Source organism: Columba livia, chromosome 2, assembly GCF_036013475.1.
Source record: "Columba livia isolate bColLiv1 breed racing homer chromosome 2, bColLiv1.pat.W.v2, whole genome shotgun sequence".
NCBI classification, from domain to species: Eukaryota; Metazoa; Chordata; class Aves; order Columbiformes; family Columbidae; genus Columba; species Columba livia.
In genome coordinates this window covers 56,804,402-56,821,826 of record NC_088603.1, presented here as the reverse complement: position 1 = coordinate 56,821,826, position 17,425 = coordinate 56,804,402, and the positions used below count along the sequence as shown (strand labels likewise).

At 39.7% G+C, this 17,425-nt stretch overlaps 1 protein-coding gene across 5 annotated transcripts in view; it reads right to left on the bottom strand.

Moving 5' to 3' along the window:
- Window positions 1-17,425, bottom strand: part of HECW1 (HECT, C2 and WW domain containing E3 ubiquitin protein ligase 1) — a 272,737-nt gene that overhangs the window by 97,764 nt on the left and 157,548 nt on the right. For all 5 annotated transcript variants that reach the window (XR_010470205.1, XM_021293021.2, XM_021293020.2 and 2 more), the window contains one exon: window positions 8,794-8,869. Coding sequence is in view for 4 of the 5 variants with exons in the window: in XM_021293021.2 (XP_021148696.2) it covers window positions 8,794-8,869 (76 nt within the window). In the remaining variant the exon portion in view is untranslated. The remainder of the gene's footprint in view (window positions 1-8,793; window positions 8,870-17,425) is intronic.

Genomic DNA, 17,425 nt, shown 5'->3' with positions numbered 1-17,425 from the left:
CTTTTATAAGATTTCTTGGGAAAATATAAGCACTTATTCCTATCAGAGAGTTCAGTAGCTAATTTATTTTCCACTGCTCTTTGCATGGAGATTCCCCTCCTCTGTTTAAAGCTTTATTTCACATAGAGTTATACCCACTGAAATGTGTTCTGGCTACTTGCTGTATTGAAGAGGTACAAAGTATTAGTGAAGATAATTTCCAAAACTGCTTAGATGTATAGCTGAACATGAAATTTAAACACACATTTTTTCTTTTAGGAAGGTTTTGAAAACATTAATTTTCAGAGTCTTTTAATTCTCTTCTGATTAAACCTCTGGCAGGCTGCAGGAGACCATTCAAAACCTTTCAGGCAGATATTTTGGATGAATCTGAAAATGACACTCTTTCCACACAAACATAGGCCTTTTTTTCCAGAAATCAGCTATATTAAGAACAGCAATAAGATTCACCCAGTTGTATTTTGCTTCCTTAACATATGGTAATAGCCAACACAATAAAATGTGCAAGTTAAAAAGAACCACTTTTGTTCTAGTTGGTTTTAATTATCTATTCCAGCACATAATTCATGTTGCAGATATTCAAAAGCTGTTGGGCAGATGGTCCAGAAACAGACTGTATTTTAAGAATCTCATTCTTGTGACGTTCTGTAAAAATCAACAGCAAATAGGGGATGTCACTACTAACAGCCTATTTGGAAGTATTTTGCTGACAGTATGTACTGCCATGGTCCTATCAACAGTATTACACAAAGAAAATATCTGGTTCAAACTGATATATCACTGAATTTTTTTTCTAAGTGTACAATATTTATGTAATCAGCATGTATCACATCTATCAGCCCTGCTGGAATCCTATATGGCAAACTCTCTTGCTTTGGAAGTTATACTGTTAGAAATGCATTCCAGAAATAGAAACCAAGATTGCAAAAGCACTAGAAATGACAAGGCCCAGCAGTGTAATAGTGTCAGGCTGCTAACATATGAGAGGAGAGAAAGACCTCTGGGATCTTATTTTCTTTCTCTCTGATGTTTCCTCAAAAGATTCTGAAACTGAAATATTTATTGCTGTATATGTTTCTGATTTTTTTTTCCTTCAAAGAGAGACCACACTATCTTTGAGTACCACTGTGCAAAGAAATGGTTTATTGCTAGACAGAAAATAACTAGCACTCAATTATGTATACTTACATATTATGTATCTTAAAGAACATACATATTATGAAGACATACCAGTCTCTTCCCACTTATGGGAATTAAGCACAGCCATGAAGGTGAAGGTACTCCTAACCTGAGTTAGTAGTTTAATTTTTGTATTTGGATGAGAAAAAATAATTTAGCTAAGGACACAACAGGAATTTTTATTTGTATCATGTTCTTGCTTAAATTGCGTAATACAACAAATTTACTAAAAATGTCAGTCAGAAACTTCAATTTTTAATGTCCAAAGCACGCAAAGGGATAGCAGAAATCGCTTTCTCAAGGACGAATGTCCCAGTTATACTTCCATCTCTCACCACAAATTCTCGGCACTGTGAAAAACAGATCATCAAAAATACAAAAGCTCTGAATAAAGCCACACAGACATTCGCAGATATACAGAAGTCCACTTAATTTGAAGTGGAACCTATGGATGCTCTAGCTTCTTGTAGCCAAAGGCTCAGGTACTCTCTTACCACGGCTGGGTAGCATCCTAACAGCAGAATCCCAGCTATTCTGCTTTCCCAAATGGAAATACTTCTCTCTTATCTGTATTGTCTTCAGAAAAAGGCTCTGAAAATATGAAATATTTAAGTGATGATTTAATGTTAAGTGAATTTAAATCTTTGGAGAAACCAATGAATTCCAGAAGGCTTGGATGTACCTCACTGTATACTGTAGTTTTACAATGTATTTCTTGGAGGAATATGAGCAAATGCTACCAAAATAACTCATCTATGCTTTGCAAAGGTGTATTTTCATCCAGTCTCCTCAAAATGTTATTAATATACCATACGTTCCCATTTACTCATAAATCACACTTCAGCATGAAAGAGGTTCTACACATCTATCAGTTTAATCATGTCAGGCCATCTTTCATGAAAGATAACAGAGGGAAGGGAGCCAGGTGGAGACACACCAAGCACAGACTCTTTCACTGCCTCAGACTTTCAGTAATTGTAAGTACCTGCATCCTAATCCAGGTAGGTTCACTTCATTACAGAAAATGGTTTATACTAACTGCTGCCTGTTGCTGTCCCCCAGTGAATAATGTATTTATTCCAACTTCATGGCTTCCCTTCCATATTGCTGATCTCTAGGTGTCTGGATGAGACCTAAGGAAGTGTTGCTCTAGGTCACCTCAGGTGGGCCGTAGACTTCCCTGTCTGTCTTGTAAAGGATCATTCTGCAAATCCATTTTCCATGCAGCATTACAAACTTAGAGGCACTGATGACTGCATAACAATGGAGATTCTATTTTTGTGGCAATTTGGAAACTAGCGTGTGTTTATTGGTGAAACATGGAACCAGGTGGGGATATCAATTCTGACAGACACAGCTTGAAAGCATTTGTGTTTTATCATGTTTGATTTTGCCTCAGTACAAGTGACTAAGTTTTCAAAAGGTCAGGGGAGAGGAATTATTTGGGTTTGTAGGTCACATTTTGTCACACTCAGCAAGGAGATTCTCTGATGGTAACGATCAGCAAAACTATGGTGAAGCTGGTATTTCAGTTCCCTGCAGGCATAGCAAGGTACTGGTCCAAACCCATGCTTGAAGAAGCATGACAGAAAAGGATGCGGAATCAGAGCAAGAACCAGAGTCTGGAGCAGTTTGGTTTCCAAATCAATTAAGTTTAGCCTGGTAATCAATCTACTAGTTCTGTGTTAAAGAACTTAGAAGATGTTGTACTTGAGAGCTGAGCTTTTGCCAACAGCTTTGGAAGAACTGTCCTAGAAATAATACACCAAGCTATTCTGTGCAGTTTATAAATATGTCCCAAGAAGACTGAGTCCACCTAGTCTCTTGATAGTCCATATTTTACTTCACTGAAGTACACAAGTCTACAAACCAGCAGAAGGGTCGAAGACCAATGAGTACCGGAGCTACTAGTTTTGAGAAACTGATATTGATGTTCTAATACAGTTGGCAAATTCCTTCCAAAAAAAAGACAACAAGCACTTCATGTCCTGTGAGTTTCCAAGCACGATTCAACCAATTTCAATAGATGACTTGTAGCTAGCTATATTGACACTTGTGGAAGAGATCATCAAACCCCAGTAATTCTATGGTCAAGTCACTGAATTCACATTTTTCTTACTTAGCACATTACCCAAGTGTTTTCAGAACCAGGAAATGATACAAATTCCTCATGAGTCACCTGATCCTCTGAGAATATGAAGACATCTTGAGTTAGGCCAAACCTGCCCAGAATACATCTAGAAGCACAACTACTGAGTGGTAACAGTTTTAAACCAAAGCAGGGAAGATTCCGACTAGATATTAGGAAGAGATTCTTCACCATGAGGATGGTGATACACTGGAACAGGCTGCCCAGTGAAGCTGTGGATGCCCAACCCCTGGAAACGCTCAAGGCCAGGTTGGCTGAGGCTTTGAGCAACCTGATCTAGCAGAAGGTGTCCCTGACCATGGTAGGGGCGTTGGAACTAGAATGACGTTTAAGGTCCTCTCTAACCTTCATTCCATGATTCTATGATTCCACCATAAAATTACCAGGACGCTAGAAAAACCAAAGAGTCAGTGGAAAGACCATAGCCAATTTAGATTGTGATTTAGCTTGATGAATACCAAAATGGAATGTAATATCTCTATGATCTGCTCATTAATGACAGAAAGTACAAATACTGTCATCTTGCTGGGATCCTGATAGTTCATGTATCAAGGCACAATAAACCATCTTCATGATCCATCACCACAAGAGAGTTGCTAATTAAGATGTCAACAGACAGCTCCAACATTTGCAAAGCTGTCCTTTGCAAATTCCCAAAGGGCTGCCAGCTCAGGTCTGACACTGAATAAATGTTCTTGAGCAGGACTAGTATCTGGGTTGACCACCAATGAGGTAAAGTAATCGCCATGGTGCTAATATGTCAGTGTTTCTTTTGCAGAGTGCACTTTGCAGAGCTTGATCAGAACAAGTATGACCTGTCTTAGAGGGTAACAGTTTGTATACGAGCTACCTAGGACATAATGGTGGTTTCAAAGGAGGAAAGAACAAAACTCTGCTTTCTCAAGAATCAACAGGAGGCATGCAGGTACTGCTTCTCAGCTACGCGTTTTTAGAGCAAACAGAAATTATTTTAGCTACTAGTAGTGTAATAACCTTTCAACAGTAAGAGCACAGCAATATTGCATTGACTTTGAAATGCCAATTTAATTCATGCAGAAGTATATGATACCAAAATTTATCATAAGGAAAGTGGACACATTCACAGAAGTATTGCATCTGGTATTAGATTTCAAGAAGTGAGTATTGAGGAATTTTAGAAATCAAACAGTAATGTGCAGTGATAGGAAGTCTTAAAATCCAACAGAGCAAAATAATGCATGGGCATTGAAAAAGATACTACATATTGTACAAAAGATTACTGCCTCGATCAGCTACTGAACAAGGTTCTGCAACTGGTGATATATGAGAGGTTAAATCACATCATTAAAGTGGTTCTTTCTGCTCTCAGAAATCTACAGATATATAGACAGACTCCATTTTGCTTTTTAAAAGAGAAAGAATTTGCTGATGTAGCTACCCAAGGAGGTGCTTAAAGATCTGAAATTAAAACAAACAAACAACTAATTGGAGCAGATAAGCCCAAACATTTCTGTCACATGGGGCTCTCGAGCAAAATATTAAAGACAGTGAAAAAGAGAAAATAATTTTTCTCATGGGAAATACTACAAGGGAAAATGAAACGGAATCTCATTTGTGTAAGGAAGGGGCAGCAGAGGTATTCAGGAAGGAAATAGGTCTATTAATAAATGAAGAGGCGTAGAGAATTCAGTTATTCAAAAATGTCTGAAAGACGGGCTATCTTTTTAATTGTCTTCATCAAGAAGGAAAACACAGAAAATGATTGAACAGCTTAACACAGCGAGAGGGAGTTTTTATCACTGCAATTAACTCCTGGAGCAAAGTACCATCTCTCAGAATCCTCAGATCCAGACTACGAGCCTGTCTGTAAGATACGGCTGAGCCAACTCACACAAAGCTCCACACCATGGGACAAGGTGGCCTGTGTTACAGAGGATAATGAAACAGCTGAATTCAAAGCCTTCTGAGGCCTTTAAATCTATTAGTTTAGAGCCTTGCAGTATTTTGTAGGCTCAAAAGAATTTGGAGGTGGTAGAAATTCACCTCACCTTTGCACAAACTCTGATAGGTAAGAAAAAGTTGAGTGATAAGTAACTCAGGTTTATAAAGAATATATCTGGGCAAGCCAGCTTGAGTTGGGGAGGGCAGAAGAACAGGCAGGTTTATAGCAATATTAAAAAAACAAAATGTAGTGGCTACAACTCCTGTTATAAAGTCAGTCACTAGGATTTAAAAAAATTGTTGGAAGACAAAGCATATTATAGATCTGCATTCTGATCAAGGATTTCATGGTAACTACCATTGTCAAAATGACCCTTAGCAGACCTAATGCTATTTTCAGTTGTGATTTACACTCTGACTTCCATAAACTGACAACTGATGTTACCTGAATGTCTGGTCTGAAAGCCACTCAAAAATAACTAACACCACTTCTCAGAGAGGTGTGAGGAGGATAAATGCCCGAATGTTTTTGAAATATTTAGATCTTCCGGTTATTTGTTCCACAAGAACACTTGAAAATAAAGAGTGTGCAAACACATATGTGAAATATTAAAGCCTGAAAAATGATATTTGATGCAACACATAGCTAGGAGGCATATCATGCAAACTTTATGATACCACTTTCTAAATATACCAGCCAACAGAATGGTTTCAACGACTTTCAGCAAATGCGTTATTCTGCTGCTAGACCATGAACCTTCACTGAAGTAGTTGGTACATGCTGGAAATCTTAGCACATTTCTGCTTTCTGTACTTCATGTGAGAGCTCTGACACTTTCAGCCACCTTATCAGAAGTGTGACATTCACTGGTAACAGCAGAAAAGTCATGCTGGAAAGTAAATGCAAAGTGGCTGCATAGCTTTCCTTAAAGACTGCATTGAATCTGGCTAAATTAGGCTTACGATATTTTTCTTGGTATTTTAAATAATGAAAGCTATAATAATAGAGTCATCATATAAACAATTAAGCAGCTTAATTGTGGGAAATTATCTTCTTTGAGATCAGTGTTGTTAATGAACCTAGTAATCTGAACTAACTTTTCGCAGGACCAACTTCCAGTATTCAAGGAAGCAAATACAAAGAAAAGAAATCTTCTACTGACATACTGCAAACTCTCAAATATTTCCATTCTCAAGAAGCTAGTGATCTCCTTTTGCCCTGAAACATCAGTTTATGCTTTTTTCTTTGTTTGAATAAATTTTTTCAATCCAGAAATCTTTTCTCAGGAAAAAAGTTCCAGTGAAACCAGTTGGATTTTGTCCAAGCAAATCTCAGTGAAACTACAGAAATAATAAAGTACTTTGTCACCAGCTTTTAGAAGGAGACTGTTCCTGTACAGTTTATTTCAATGTAGGGTCTCACTGGAGTGTCTAGGCAGTAGAAAAAGCAATACAAGTCAGTTGAAATGGATTGATGTTCAGTATTTCTTGGGATTTGGCCTACTTCAAGATTTTTCTCTCCCATTCTAATATATTTTTCTTAAAATGATATGGTAGAAGGCATAGCTCCTGTTGCATCCTTTAGATGATGGACAACTTAGGGCATGATGGCTTTGTGTTGGTGCAGCACCCAATGCAATGGTCCCCAGTCAGACTAATGGTATTTCATCTCTCTTTTTTCTTTTAATTGCAACTAAATCAACCATAATTTGGAAAGCTATTGTCTTTTAAGAAATTACAATGAAGGTGACAATATACAAAAATATAGCTTTTGAAAAGAAGTCTGATGAGCTGAAATAATTTGTGGTAATGGAGAGGTTATTGCTGCGATAGTAGTGCAAACAGAAAGGAATCCCAGCTCCTTCTGATGCCTCTGGAAGGCTGGCTCAATTTGCATTTTATTGGGTAGCAGAAGATATATGAATAGCAATAACTTTACTTTGAGAAAGACAACATTTTTTTTCATTAAATAAGAAGGTAATAAATAAATGCTTGTGATGTGTTATTATGTTAATTTCCGAAAGACTGAAATAGGGCTATTTTAATACCAAAGATTTTTTATAAAATAATTGAGAGCTCAAAGCCTTTCATATACCTGTCTGTGATGATGCTGTTAATATTGACATGATATAAATGTAAATGAATTGCTGTGAAACACTAGAATAAGATATCCCAAATGTATTACATAGTATGGTCTTTGTATACTGAGAAACAAGCCATAAATTAGATAGTTTATAAAAGGGTTCATTGAGACAACATTATTTAGCAGTCTTACAAATTATTCCTCTTAACATCTCTTGGTCTACTAGGCAAAAGAATCTGAGAGAGTGAAAAAATGTTACTAATTCTGGGAATCATTTTCTGTGTAATATTATCTAAGAACATTAAAAAATATTAACTCTATTTTTGATGAGCTAAACCCATGGTTTTATCAAATTAATATGACTGGGTGGGTGCTCAATGTTCAACCCAGCATAACTAAGTGAGGTGTTAAAAGAACCCCATCTAATGTCAGTCTAACCTGCCATTTATCATATATAACCTCTCAAGAACCACACTGACCACTTAATTGGGAAAGCACTGGCTTGCATGCTCAGTATTAAAGAGATATAATAGTCCTAGTTGACTTTAACACAACTTAGAGATAAGCTTGAAATAAATAATGTAATGTGATGCTTATGTGAGTGTAGGACTTTATGCAGAAAGGCTTATGCTTTTAAAAAATTTGAACTAGGGTAACTGGGGTATAAAACCACTGTTTTTTCTCTGTACTACTTCCTCAAAGGATTACCAAGTCAAGTTCAGGATCTTCCTCTTTGTCTTCCAGGACCTAGAACACATGAAAACCAAACAGCAAGCACAGAACTCCAAAATGAGAGCCTTACTCATTACTCCCTTTTGGCAAACTGATTTTTTTCTACAGAAGTGGTTTACAGATTGTTACCAAGGTCAGATCAAATGGTCTGTAGCTGCTCCATGGAACCATGTTAAGCCTTTAAAACCTCCTGTGACATGCCAAGTAATGAGGCTGAACATTCTTCAGAAACTGTAGAGGACTGAGAGCAGTTTTCTGGCTCAAGAAATCCCAGAGTCACTTCTGAGCAATCCAGACAAGCTTGTGCACCACGGTGCATGGATTCACCTCAGGTCCAGACCAAGACTGGAACATGCTCTCCAAGAAACAGAGGACTACCACAAATCATATTTTGCTCTGCAAGTAAAGCTCGTGCCTTTGATCTTGCTTTCACTGTTCTACATATATAGTACCACATTTCATTATAAACAGGAAAACCTAACACAACCCCAAAACTCTACTTGAACAAGATACTTCAGCACATAACTCTTGTTGAAGGAAGTGTGGCAATAATCATAGACATTAATTCTACTTCTCAGCATCACTTCTAGAGCAACAGACAAAAAATCATGCATAAACATATACATACATACACATACATACATAAAAATGGAAGATAAACATGAAAGGTTTTAGTAACTTCAGTTTCCCACTCTCCGAGCTTAAAGCTTTCACATCATCAGTGACTCACCTGACAATGAAAAACTTATCAGTCTCCGACTTCCTTGTCCCTGGATTGAATCTTCATTGGTGATGCTTTTAAAAATCTGCTGGAAGAAAAACAATGGTGAGAGAGTAGTCTCCAATAACTCCTGAACAGATAAATTACTTAGTAACTGGCTTTTTCTAAAGATTCTTAGGTTTACAACTAAGAACCAATTAGATGACCATTAATCAAAACACTGCTTTTATCCAGGTAATAATTTAACCACTAATGACCTAAGTCATCCCTCCCTGAACGATTTTCTTTAAGAAAATAGAATGATAAAAAAATACTACTGTAATTTAAAAATAGCAGTTCCTCACCCAAAAAGGAACTGCTATATTAAAGAACATGAGATAAAAACTGCGTGAAGGGATGGGGATGTGGCTCTTGCCTCTAAAAACAATTTATGTCTTTATAACATCTTATTAGTAGTGTAGAAAATCTTGTTTACAGAAGGTTTATTGCATACAAGTAAGAAAGGCTTCTGAGAGCTTACTAACAACCTGTGTGAAAACTAACTGTGAATTATTATAACAATAAGTATTGAGAGTGATCTGGAAAAAAAAAAAAAATCAATAGATGACCCTTTGTACTCCACGGTTCAGGTTTAATGCCAGTTTTTGGTCCAGCATGGTTATTGGAGGGCTGCTGTTGTGAAAATTAGGGCCCAGGCTGCCTTCTGGCCATGGTCAGAACTGGGAAGCAAGAATGCCTTTGAGCCAGTGTCTGGGGCACCAGCAGGAACACACCATCAGCAGTTTTCACTGCTGTTGCCCCAAACAGAGCAGAGGAGATGCCACCTGGAATCAGGCTCCAAGATCAGTAGGGAGGTGGTGGTGCTATTACAGCCTCCCACCAACTTTGGAATCAAACCAAGCGCTGCTCTGCTCCCAGGAAGCTGCAGCTCCTCACCGCTCTTGCCATTCGGCTGTCGGGCAAAAAAAGAAAAAGCACATTTATGCAGTGAAGTTCCAATTTCTGCCAGGAAACAGTAACTGAAGTCCCACTCAGCTGTGACTCACTCCTCAGTATATTAAATATTGTGCATTCAAGCTTAACTTAGAAAACAAGCAGCTCTTTGCCCCCAGAGAGTTCAAAGCCTGGGCAAGGTGGCAATGCTGCCCAACTAGCAGGGACAAAGCAACAAGCAAAGCCTGCAGGTCAAGAAAGAAGTGAGGCCTAGATCATAAATATATAGGGTGAATTTAGCAACATCATTTAAAAAATGGGCACTGTTGGACTTGACTTTTCATCATAATCAGTTTGTTTCTTACAGACTCTTTAAACGGGAAAAAGGGCACTGAGTAGAGCTGGACTAGGAGCAAATTCCAATAGAAATATCCCTGCTGGATCACAGCTGCCCAGTTACAATTGCACTTTAGGACTTCTCAGATAAGCAGGTTTCAATCTATTTATTAAAGTCACCACTGACTTCTAAATAGAGACATATTTAAATAAGAATATTATACATGACTAAAAGAATTTTAGGACAAGAACTCAGTAACCTTTACCAGCCAAAGCTGTAAACCCACCAAAAACCAATGACGTTTCCTTGTCCAGACGTATTTTTCATACTACTTAACTGCCTGGCATTTATTACACATTATCCTTTAATGCTTACTACTTATGGTCTTGTTCTTGATTCTGTCCTGGGCCAAACGACCTAGATATGTGCACATTGGCAAAACACGTGCTTTTTTCCACTACTTAAAAAATTCTCTGGGTTTTTTAGATCTGCCACGAATATGAATAGTTTAACAGTCTATGCTTTGAACAGACTGGGGTGGATCTGATAGGGTCCTGCAAATAGCAGCCTGTTGAAAACTTGAAAACACGTTGCTATTAAATGACCCTTTTGGGGCCATATGTACATCAGTGAAACTGTATTGAGACAGTTATGCTATATATTACACTGGTAAAACTTCACCAGTATGACCAAAGTGGCAAACCTTGGCACTATACAAAGACAGTAAAAACACATCCAACCCAATAAGTGAAACAACATAGAAGAAAAATCATTTGCTCCTAAAATATCACAGAATCACACAATGTCAGGGATTGGAAGGGACCTCGAAAGATCATCTAGTCCAATCCCCCCGCTGGAACAGGAACACCTAGATGAGGTTACACAGGAAGGCATCCAGACAGGTTTTGAATGTCTCCAGAGAAGGAGACTCCACAACCTCCCTGGGCAGCCTGTTCCAGTGTCCTGGCACCCTCATCACGAAGAAGTTTCTTCTCATATTTAAGTGGAACCTCCTGTGTTCCAGTTTGCACCCATTGTTCCTTGTCTTATCATTGGTTGTCACAGAGAAGCGCCTGGCTCCATCCTCCTGACACTCACCCTTTACATATTTATAAACATTAATGAGGTCACCCCTCAGTCTCCTCCAAACTAAAGAGACCCAGCTCCCTCAGTCTTTCCTCATAAGGGAGATGCTCCACTCCCTTAATCATCTTTGTTGCTCTGTGCTGGACTCTCTCCAGCAGTTCCCTGTCCTTCTTGAACTGAGGGGCCCAGAACTGGACACAATATTCCAGATGTGGTCTCACCAGGGCAGAGTAGAGGGGAAACAGAACCTCTCTCGACCTACTAACCACCTCCCTTCTAATACACCCCAGGATGCCATTGGCCTTCTTGGCCACAAGGGCACAGTGCTGGCTCATGGCCATCCTGCTGTCCACCACCCATCTATTCTGTGAAGCAGGCGTACTCCACACTGTACTGCCAAGTGCTCACCTCTCAGTCACACAATCACAGGGCCACAGATAGTGCTCCCCCAGTTTCCACTTGGTCCATGTTTCCCCATAGAAACCAAGGCAGAGGCAGGAGTGGGGTGAAGAAGCAGGGCACATCCCAGGCCTCACACCAGCGAAAAGCCGCAAGGAGGCTGGGGTGCACATCTGCACCCAGGAGTTGGGAAATGCTCCTGTTTTGTTATTTTTTTATTCTATAGATGCAACAACTGTGTCTTAAATAAGGGTCAGGTTCTTAAACGACCTGATTGTTAATAAATGTCAGCCGCGTCACAGGCCTCAGATGCGGCAGGACACATGCCGGGGGGCGCTCCAGCAGGCAGTCGTCTTCTCAAAGGAAGGAGCAGATATGCAGGGACGTACCCAGGCAAGGACATTAGGAAGGCTGGGAAAGTGACAAGGTGCTCCAGCCACCATGCTGACTGGGGTTCACAGTGTCTTGAGGCTGGGGAAGTGCACCGGTCATACTCTTCCTGCTTGCCATTTATCATGAAATTAATCCAAGCTGGTTTTAGTGGCTAAACTATAATTATGTTGGGAGTTTTGTCATTGTAGGTAAATCCTGAATTTAGCCATCAGGAGGTAAAAAACCCTCTATCTTCTCAACTGCTACTTAACACGTAGTTAGTTGACGGAAAGACAACATGAATCTTGTCACTTGACATCCTATGGACTTGAAGTCCTTGATATGAAAAGAACAAGTGTCGTATCTATAATAGATATGAAGAAATGGGACACGAGCTGCAATGTCAAACCTAGCTGAATCTCTCAGAAAACCCAAGGCTTCCTAAACCATATTCAAACCTCCTTTTGCTTTCCCTGCTTGTAACCGGAGCCGGTGACATTGTCACTGATGGGACTTTATGCACTCATGGAGTTAGAGAAGTACCGGCACTTCCTTTAAAATACCCTCCTGTAAACACACACTGTAAAAAATATTCCTCTGGTCTACTACAAAGTTTCCCAACCTCTGAAGACAACATCCAGAGCCTGTGATGGCTACGTGCAAAACACAGGGAGGTACCTGAGGCCAGATCTAACCCTCTTGGGACTTGGTGGGCTCAGGAAAAGCTCCACATTTGGTAGCGCTTTTCATTTTTTTTCAGTACAGAGAAAAAAAGAAGACAGAAGGAGAGGAGTGAAAGCTAAAAATAGTACAGCTGTGTCCTAACACCACTTTTCCTTGTGAGTAGTTCCTGAAAATGCTGGGGGGAAGTTATGTGACCCTGAATGAGAAAGGAGGCAGGTTTCACACCAGGAAACAGAGCCCTTGAGACTCCTTCCCTCTTTAGCCATGGTATGTGTTATGAAAAATAAATAAGTCTTGAGAAATCCCAGACTACTACTGTGCATCGGTTCTTGCTGAGGTAAAATTCCAAGTTCATCACTAAAAATCAGTCTAAGCAGAAGCTAAGAAACATCGACTCTCACAGCTAATTAAAAATATCTCCTAAAATACCTTACCCATCAGACTACGTAGATATGTGGAAGAATGACAAGGACAACCCTCTTGCTCCTGAAAGTAAAGCAGCCTACAGGACATACCTTGGGCAGCCCTATTCAGCCTCCCTGTACCTCTTTGTTCCATTGAGGCAAATACTTTTGGACACATGTACAGTTTGCACGTGTGTCTTGAAGAGGCTTCAATCATGTTTGGCTGGTGCTGCACTAGAAAATCTGCTTTTGGGCACCACAGTGACCAGTAATAGTGGAATGTGCTGGTAAAGCGCTCTTCGCATCACCAAGTCACTTCCAGCATGTTTGTATGTTGTGCAGCCCAACTTCATTATTTTAAAAGTCCTGTTGGTATGAAACAGGATTAATATGATCTTATTACATGCTTCTACTGCAGCTAAACATGCACAGCTGATAAATACAAGCACATGCTCCTTTTCCCATACACAGCACAGAGAAACACCGTTATGCCTTAGATTTATAATTCTGTAACACACTTTCCTCTCCAGAAGGGCATTTTTGGCCCCTGTGACCACACAAAGAGATTCAGCAAAGCTAAGCAAATTTTCTTTTCCCATAAATAGAACATTCGGTTTAAGAAACTTCACAGTGACAGTCAAAGCACTTCTGTGACAGTAGCTTCTGCTGCAAAAGACTGATAACAATTGATGACCATAAGTGATATGAATTATCTCACACAGGCTGGTGGTTTTTACACTTAAAACAGAGGAAACTGCAGCGATATTAAAAACAGTGCCACACTACCTGTTGTATTTGTTGACTTCATTTTGTGAACATCATGGGCGTGACCTAATGCTCAATTCAATCAAGTTCCAACTTTAAAAGGTGCTAATTAAAACCTAGAATATTTTACACTGACAGCACAGACTGTAACTACAGTAATATTTAATGCAGATTAAATAGTCAGGTACTGTAAACTAGCAAAGCTCTATCCTGGGCCATACTAACTATTCACAAGAGCTTCTCTTTAAAAAAGCGGATCTAAGAACATATCAAAGTCTTCAGAGAGGCTCACACTTCCAAGCAGTATTAAACCTGTATGGAAAATAGAAGTCTACAATGAAAGAAAACTCAAAACTACAAAAGTAAAGCAGCAAAGTATTTTATCTTTATACACACCAGCTCTGAGGATAAAAATAAGTAGATAAGAGCACTGCAAAAAGGGAAGGCTGTGACCCACGCTTGATTCAAATCACAAGTGAAAAATAGCCTCAACTCAGTCCTAATTTGTGCATCAGCAAACAGAAAAAATACTGCTAGATGTGTCAGAACTAAAGACGTGGTGTTGCAGAGCAGGGAGGAAAGCCAAGCTGTTCAGTAACTGCCTGCACTATGCTTGCTTCAAGCTGCAGTTCTCTGTTCTCTGCTTTTCAAAGCACTAAACTTGCTCGCAGATTCAAAGCAAAAAAATAAGTAACATTAACAGCCTGAATTCAACAGTCAGGAACAAAAGAAGCTGATACTTTGTTCTCTGTCTCCTTTCACCTCTTTGCATCCCTCAGTTCATTTGAGATGTAAGACAGGTCTAAAACACCCCAGCCTGATGCAGGAGCACAGCACCAATTTCCACTCTCTACAGCTTTGCTGATGTCAGTTTAGTCAACTTTGAGCTATTGTTTTAGCAGACCTGTACATGGCACAGGTGTCAAGAACAGTTCCCCAAAAAGTTGTTCTCCCCTAATCTAGTTTTGTTGGCTTTTACTGTTGCTCTCCTGATTTCACTGAACTCTTAACATTAGGACAACTCTCTAAGCAAATGGCTTACACTTTCCTCAGCTCGGCAGTGGCCTTTTCACAGTGAAAGAATATAAGACATTGTGCCAAGTTAATGCTTCATATTGTGCCATCCTCTTCACAAAGGGAACAGTCCCCAGTAGACCTGCAAACAGGTGAATACTCACAGTTCCTCCTAGTGCCAATTTTGGGAAAAAAAATTACTAAATAAATACAGACTGAATAAGTGCTTCCTTTCTCCCCATCCCTTGACTTCTTTTACGTTTTGGGAACACAGAACCCACTGGGACACAAGGGGCGAATTGTGGAAGGAGCAGAGACCTGATCTCCATGACTGTCACTGACAGCATTATGGATATAATCCCAGGCACCACTTTGAAAGTCTAGCCCTAATTAGTGGCAGTGCTTCAGCTACAACCCTCACTCCCTTAACAGAATTATCCAGCTCTTGAATGCAATATATTCTGATTATCCTGTTAGCTACTTAAGCCACTGTGCTGGCACGACAGTATTTTTCTATGAGGTGCTTCCAAACGGTAGCCAGTTTCTCCAGCATCAGCCTAACTCCCTGCTGGGCTCTCGCCTCTGAAGGACTGTGACCACACACACGCAGAGTCTTTCCCATGTGTCACGGTGCCATTCTAGCCTTGTACTGCACCACCTTCTCAATGTCATTCCTTAATTAAGGGGAGAATTTGCCTTTTGTGGGCATACTGCAATTGCCCTCTGCAAAAAGCTCCTTTTGCCTCATCTTGCAGCCACATTTATTGATTATTGATTACTACATTTATTCCTGGGATACAGAAGTTTTTCATTCCAAAACCTTCTCTTCTAGAAACCCTTAAAAGAGGCAGCAAAGAAGAGATTAAACATTTTTACATTTTTTTTTTCTTATTGATAAATTCTTTCAGTAGATTCTAGATAACAAACCCTGGAAGCTAAACTAAATTGCCAGAAAAAACTGCTGTTTGGTATCATCAGTAAAGTCCTCCAGAAGGCAACTATCAACAGGCTATGACAAGAGGACATTCAGTGACAGCACAAACCAAGTGTATGAAGTCTCCTCATTGGCATGAAGATATTCCATATTCCCTAATCTGCCTTATACAAGTATGCTGTTTCAGCATAACCGGCAGCTAGAATCAGGATGTTAAGAGCAATCATTTTCAATTAAAACAAAATCGAGGATTGAGGCAACAATCAGTATCTCCCACAGAGTCCAGTATCTTTTTCTTCCAAAATTTCATTAGAGTCAGCTTTTTCATTGTTTCAACAGTTCTGCCTAATAAACTTCAGCTATCCTTTGGCAACAGAGGAAAAGCTTTGATTAGAGATTTTGATCTTCCATCACCCTTTGAAACTTCATTTAAATAAACTCTTTGATTTTCAGATACTTAAACACAATCACACATGCATGTGGACAGGCTTAGGGTTGTGCTTTCTGGGTCAATGGCTGGACTCCATTTGAGCAGCAGCTGTGTATGTAGCAAAATCCTGGGATGACTGCTTTCTGCAGCATCTCCTACCAAGTGCCCCCACGTTGGCTCTGACACTGATTGCTATTTGATGCCAGTGAGCCTTTGAGTGCTAACAAGTCTCTCAGCAAGTTTAAAGTAGTCCAAAGGATGACAGTAGTTTACAAACCGAGAATGCAAAACAAACTCTAGTCGAGTTGGCAGGAAGAAGGCTCCTTGCAGTTGCTAAACAGCTTTGTGCTTCTGTGCTGGTTTGACTGAAAATGAGTTAAATTTCTTCATGCAGTTAGAAACCTTTCTTTTTTGTAGCTAGCACAGTCATTGTTTGAATTTAGTTTGAGAACAAGAAATAACACCCAGGACAGAGTTAATGTTTATAATTGCTCTGGTCTGAGAGCCAGGGACATTCTGAGCTCTGCCCACAGGTGTGAGGCAGCGAGGAAAGGGGGCACGGATGGGGCAGAGCTTGACTAACATCCAGACTGATCAATGAGAGTATTCCATCCCACTAGAGTCATGCTCCACATTTAAGGAGAGCTGGGATCTTTCATTCATTCTCTTTGTCAGAGTTTGGACAGAGACCTGTTTGGGGGAGTTCTGTTAAGGAGTTTCTTTGGTTCCCACCATTTTGCAGAGGTCTCTGGGCCCTTTCGACATTTTCTCTCTTCTCCCTCTGGGACCAGCTGTTCGAGACCAGCTGCTGCCGCCTGGGACTGGCTGCTCGATGCAGAGAGAGTTCGTGAAGAATTGCATTATCTTTTATTTTATATTCTATTTCTATATTATATATATATTTACTAGTAGTGTATTAGTATTTTGTTATTTTATTTAACTGTGTTTATCACAATCCAAGTTTCTTCCTTCTCTTTCGGTTCTTCCCCCTATTTTGGGGGTGAGAGTGAGCGAGCATCTATCGTGATTATATTACTAGCTCGGGTTAAACCCCAACAGCTTCCCAGAGCTACCATCATCCAGAAAAAAACCTCTAAGAAAATCTGGGTTTATGATCATATTTATAACAGGCAGATCCCCAGTGCAGGACAGGATCAGCCCTGTAAACCTGGCAGGCCCATACACAGGGCATTAACAGGCTTAAGCACTCTGACAGCAAGAACTGCTTGTAAATATTATTCCGTTAGGAACAGCCATGCAAGATCCTACAACCCACTGAAATA